The following is a 5,351-nucleotide window of genomic DNA, read 5'->3' on the forward strand; positions in this document are numbered from 1 at the left end:
TCTGCTGAAGGAGCTGATGGCTGAGATACTGGTGGCTGCACCGCTATAGCCAGAGGGACCATAAACACAAAATCAGCAAAGTTCCTCCTCGCCCCCATCGCACTGAGCCAACCAGGTGACCGCAATGCATCTCTCCCATAACAAACAGCCTCTCACCCCATACACTCTGCATCAGATCAGCACAAGGTCTTTACCTGTCTAGAACGCGTCTCCAACTCAGAAAATTGTGCTTGCTCTGAGATGTTTTTTGAAGGTGTGACATTTTGACTTTTTACTGAAACGATGCGGAATTGAGCTTTCTCACTTTTACTTTGGATTTGCCCCGACTCGGACAGCTCCTACACTGCACGATGGTTCAAGGTGTTTCAGAGATTGCTGCAATGTGCGTCGGCCTGGTTGGGCTGATAGGGGCGGCGGCAACGACCGGGATGCCGATGTGGAAGGTGACAGCTTTCATTGGGGAGAACATCATCGTCATGGAGACCCGCTGGGAGGGCTTGTGGATGAACTGCTACAGACAGGCCAACATCAGGATGCAGTGCAAGGTGTACGACTCCCTGCTGTTCCTGCCCCCGGACCTCCAGGCAGCCCGGGGTCTGATGTGTTGTTCCCTGGCGTTGTCCGGACTGGGGCTCCTCGCCGCGCTGGCAGGGATGCGCTGCACTTCTTGCTTTCAGGATAACGATCGTGTGAAGACCATTATCCTGATGGTTGCGGGCGGCATGCAGCTCATGGCCTCTATCTGCGTCTTCATCCCCGTGTCCTGGACGGGTCACGTCATCATCAGGGACTTCTACAACCCGCTGCTGATCGACGCCCAGCGCAGGGAGCTGGGAGAGGCTCTCTACATCGGCTGGGTGACCGGCGCCTTTCTCTTCGCCTCGGGCGCGTTGTTCCTCTGCCGCCGCGTGCCCTCGGACAAAGCCTCGTTCGACGTGTACCACCCGGCCAACCTGCTCGGCTACAAGCCAGCGCCCCACAACCCAACTCTGATGAGGTACCATCCCATCTCGAGTGTTTCCAGCCTCAAAGCAAGTCCACACCCGCCCGCCCTGCAGAACAACGGCTCTGTCGGACACCACCTAGCGCCGTCGATGCAAAATGTCTCTCTGACAAATAATGGAGCGCTCATCAACCCTCCTGTTGTCTACAACCCCGGTCTGGCTCCCAATGGGCCGCTGCTTTATCAAGGCAGCATGGGTCACCATTCCTCCAATCGGAGCTCTAACTTTATTGGAAGCCTGTCTACACCTGGGAACTCTCTGTACATAAGCCGACAGGCCATCCCATATTCTTTAAGTTACACAGGCAATCCGTCTGTGTCCTACAACTCCAGTTTCCATGCGGCTCCACAAAGTCCTGTTTTCATAGGATACACTGCATCAAGAATCGAACCAGACTCTCACAGTGGGAGCAGTGGTGGTGTGTACATATAAGGAAAAACAGGGAGAATTTTAGTTGATTTACCTTTGTAGATTTGAAACACTATGCTTTTATACTGTATCATCACAAGTAAATTGAAGCTACAATACATTACTGACACATTGAAGGTAAATTATGTTATGTTTGCTCAAATTCAGGCTATTATACCAAATTAGGAATATCCAGTTACAAGGACAAAATAGTGTACTGTACTTTTATTGTACTCTTCATTGTTTTGTACCCTGAAAAAGATATTAGAATGGGTTATGTGGTCCTGTCGAACACAACCGCCATTGTTATCAGTGTAAATAGAGGTGACATTGTGCTGATTTCCTGATGGGTACGGGCTTGCCTTCCCAAAACAAACAGACTTGTTTATGAGAAACCATTTGTTTGGGACATCCCAGGCTAATGTGCTGCAGCTATCTATCCCTCCGTTTATTATATTGTATTGTGTTCATTGGTGTGTTTGAGTCCTACTTCTACCAAGATATCTTTGCAGCCACCCAAATTGGAGCCATGAAACAAAAACCAGAATGCTCAGCAGGGCTATAGGATGCAAACAAATCCGTACCAAACCATATTCTATATTGCCTATGGTCACTGAAGGGTTATTTTGAGTTACACAGGCTTAGGTGCTGGCAGGTATGTGGGATGCAGCGGTTCACTCACTGCTGTGCTTGCATTGCAACAGCATTTGGTGAGGAGTGGTGGTTCAGTCGTTGTCGCCTCACAGCAAGAAGGACCCAGGTTCAATTCCCAGCCTGTTTGCAGGATTGTGTGGATTTGCAATTATTATGCAAAATAATACTAATTATCCACTCCAAGAAAAGTAACAATTGTCTGTTTTATGTTTGTGCACTTTTTATTTGGCATCAAGTTTTTTGTCACTATGGAGCACCTTTTGGAGTGAATAAATATATCTTGTATCTGTAAATCCTCTTCTGTTTGGACATTCCTTTTTTATATATATATATTTTTTCCCCTTTCTTATATGGAGTGTTTTTTTAAACCAACGCACCTTTAGCGCATACTGTATATCTCCATGAGGACCTAGCAGAGAGCACAGATGACTTGTGTTCTCCTGTATTCCAAAGACAAGCGATTCAGGTGGACTGGAGACTCTAAATGACCCACAGGCATGAATTTGAGTGGGAGTGATTGTGTGTCTATCTATCTGCCCAATGCATGCTGGGAAAGGTTCCAGCTCCCCGGCGACCCTCATAGAAAATGAATGAATGCTGCTCCTCACCTTGCAAAGTGGTAGTAGCTGCTATTCTTGGGATGCAAAAGGTATCGGGTTCAAAACTTATCTCTGCCAAACTCTATTTTAATGAAATGGGACGAGAGGGAAGGGCCATTGCAGAGGCATTAATCTGCAACAGATGAGAGCTACTGGACTGGGTTCAAACAGATAAGTCTGCTTTGGATGCATAACAACAAGCTCTGCATTCTAAAAGGGGCTGTATTGTCATGCTTGACCATACCAGTGTGTGCTCCCAGGGTAAATTCCTCATGTTTATGCTAATGCTATAATAGCATCAACCAATTCCAGTCAGTGTCATTATTCACCACTAGATGACAGCAGAGAACATGGTGAGTGTCCCAGACCTGGATCTTCCTTCCCTCCTTCCACTGCGTTTTATTTTGGAACAACTTTAAATTGATGGAATAATTTCAAAACGTTAAAATCCCGACATAATACAGGCTATAATGCCATACAGGAAAATAATAAATGTGGTGAAGTGTGAGTGCATTCTTCCAGGTGAGATGTCTAAATCATTACAGGATGTCTGAATATTATCTCTATAGACTTTCAACAATCTTAGGTAATATGTTTTCATGACACAATGTTATAAAGTTATATCATTTTAACTATTTAACTGCACAATTTAGTTTTGTAATATTAAGTCCAGAAGACCAGTATAGGTCTATAATTGATTTACACTCCCTCCCCCCCCCCCCCCCGCCTAATTAGATTTTATTTAAGGCTGCAGTGAGTGCTGTTTAGAACAGGGGTTCCCATATTTTTTATGTCAAGTAGAGACTTCAGATTATAAACCCCCATTTGATAAAAGATTTTGTCCCAGAAGCCCCCATCTGAGGTGATTTTTGTTGTGTGTCTGAATAGGAGAGTGGAGCTTTTAATCAGAATACCAGTAGACATTTGTATTCTCTCATTTTTCTAGTGAACTTCTAGTGAATGAAACACTGGTAAAATGATTCCCAGTATGATTAAACCCAGGGAACTCCATCAAGGACCCTTAATTGGTTCTTCCCAGTTTCTTCCCAGTTGTCCCACTGGTTTAGAGCAACACCATCACCAGTTGCTGATCAGAGCAACTGAGCAACAAGAACTCCAACAAGGAACTATTCAAGACAAACCCCTTCCCAACCTGCTCTGCTTCAAGGAAACAAGCATCCCTTTTGGAAAGTGGGTTTTATTATGAGACTGTGGCAGATAAACAGTTTGAGGTAGTTAATCTGGAGCGTCACCGACCAGTTTGAAGATTAGATCTGCGTTTCCATCAGGACTGGAGCAAAGATTTAATCATTCCTCGGTGTACCAAAGCAAAGACGTTGTCGAGGTCGAATGTTGCCAGATTTGAAGTTAATCTTCAGGACGTATCCATGTTTGCGGATCAGCGGCTTGGCTGTGCCCTCAATTGAGCGCCTGCACGGGAGGATCGCTCAGCCGCGTCAAGCTAGCCAGTGATAGCCAGTGTAATACCGGAAACGAGGCGACTTTGCCTTCAAAGTAAAAGCGGAAACTTGTGTCTTGAATAAGATAAGATAACTTAGGATAACACAACACAACATAACATAACATGGACATGAATGATGTAGCTGCAGTAGCAGCTCTCAAAAAATAATAATACACAATAATAATAATAAAAAATAATAAAAAATAATATAAACATATATAGAATGTAAACAATAATATAGAAAATTGGGGTAATATAATAATTATATAATATAACATTTGTATAATAAGTATATAGCCTACTATAATTATTTATATCTGTCTTTTTCTCTGTAAAGGTCTTGTAAAACTGCTATACAAATGTATTATATTATTATTATTATTATTATCATTATTATTATTATTATTATTATTATTATTAGTAGTAGTAGTAGTATTAGTATTTATATTATAAACATGCGCAACTAGAATGTATGAGTAGGAAGTATGGGGAAAATAAAAAGTATGGATTACACACTGGGATAACACAGGAACAATAATCAAGTATTTGAATTTGAAAACAACAAATAAAATATATTTTAAAAAATCCAGTGGATTCATTAGCCCACATTAAATATGGAGTGATACTCTAGCTGTGTTCTAGGCTATTTGGGTGCTTGGTGCCTATTTCCTGATGAAAGAGTGCATCATGGACAGGTACATTTAAGGCTTAAAATAAATATTTGATGACTTTAACACATGAGTAGATTCCTCTTTAAATGCATTCTTTATTTTCACTTTGGTACGTTGTACAACTCAAGGAAACGTCAAATGTGTTTTATTTTGAAAGTTATAACAGGAAGTTGTGTTTTTCATTCTTGCTAGCTTGACACGGGAGAGCAGCGCACGGTCCTCCTCCTCAGTTGCAGCCTACAATTCAAGTATGCACCGGGAAAAATGATAAGAGGGATGTTGGGACGCTGAATCTGGGAAGCAAAACCCTGTCGGCACATAGAGGATTTTAGAATGGGAAAAACCGGAGTTATTTTGACTTGATCAGCAACAATTGCAAGTGGAGTGTTTTTTGTTTTTTTTTCTTTTTCTCATCACAATGTGTGAGGGGAAGATGTGGGTCGGATGCCAATTTGTTTTCGTTACGGATACAAGGACTGGCAAGTTATCAGCATGAATTATCAAGGAGAGAAAAATTGATATCAATGTTAAATTGGACTCTGGAGGGAGTACC

At 42.6% G+C, this 5,351-nt stretch overlaps 1 protein-coding gene across 1 annotated transcript; it reads left to right on the top strand.

The window, feature by feature from the left end:
* The first annotated feature begins 17 nt into the window (after nt 1–17).
* Nucleotides 18–1,882, top strand: LOC139931283 (claudin-8-like). The gene has a single exon (XM_071924756.2). It carries the CDS (start codon nt 351–353, stop codon nt 1,434–1,436), a length of 1,086 nt encoding a protein of 361 aa, XP_071780857.2. The 5' UTR covers nt 18–350; the 3' UTR covers nt 1,437–1,882.
* The last annotated feature ends 3,469 nt before the right edge of the window (nt 1,883–5,351 follow it).

The sequence above is a fragment of the Centroberyx gerrardi genome, chromosome 6 (genome assembly GCF_048128805.1).
Source record: "Centroberyx gerrardi isolate f3 chromosome 6, fCenGer3.hap1.cur.20231027, whole genome shotgun sequence".
NCBI classification, from domain to species: Eukaryota; Metazoa; Chordata; class Actinopteri; order Beryciformes; family Berycidae; genus Centroberyx; species Centroberyx gerrardi.

What these genes read in the sequence shown, in the direction of transcription:
- LOC139931283 (XM_071924756.2), top strand. Translation starts at nt 351, where the DNA reads ATGGTTCAAGGTGTTTCAGAGATTGCTGCAATGTGCGTCGGCCTGGTT.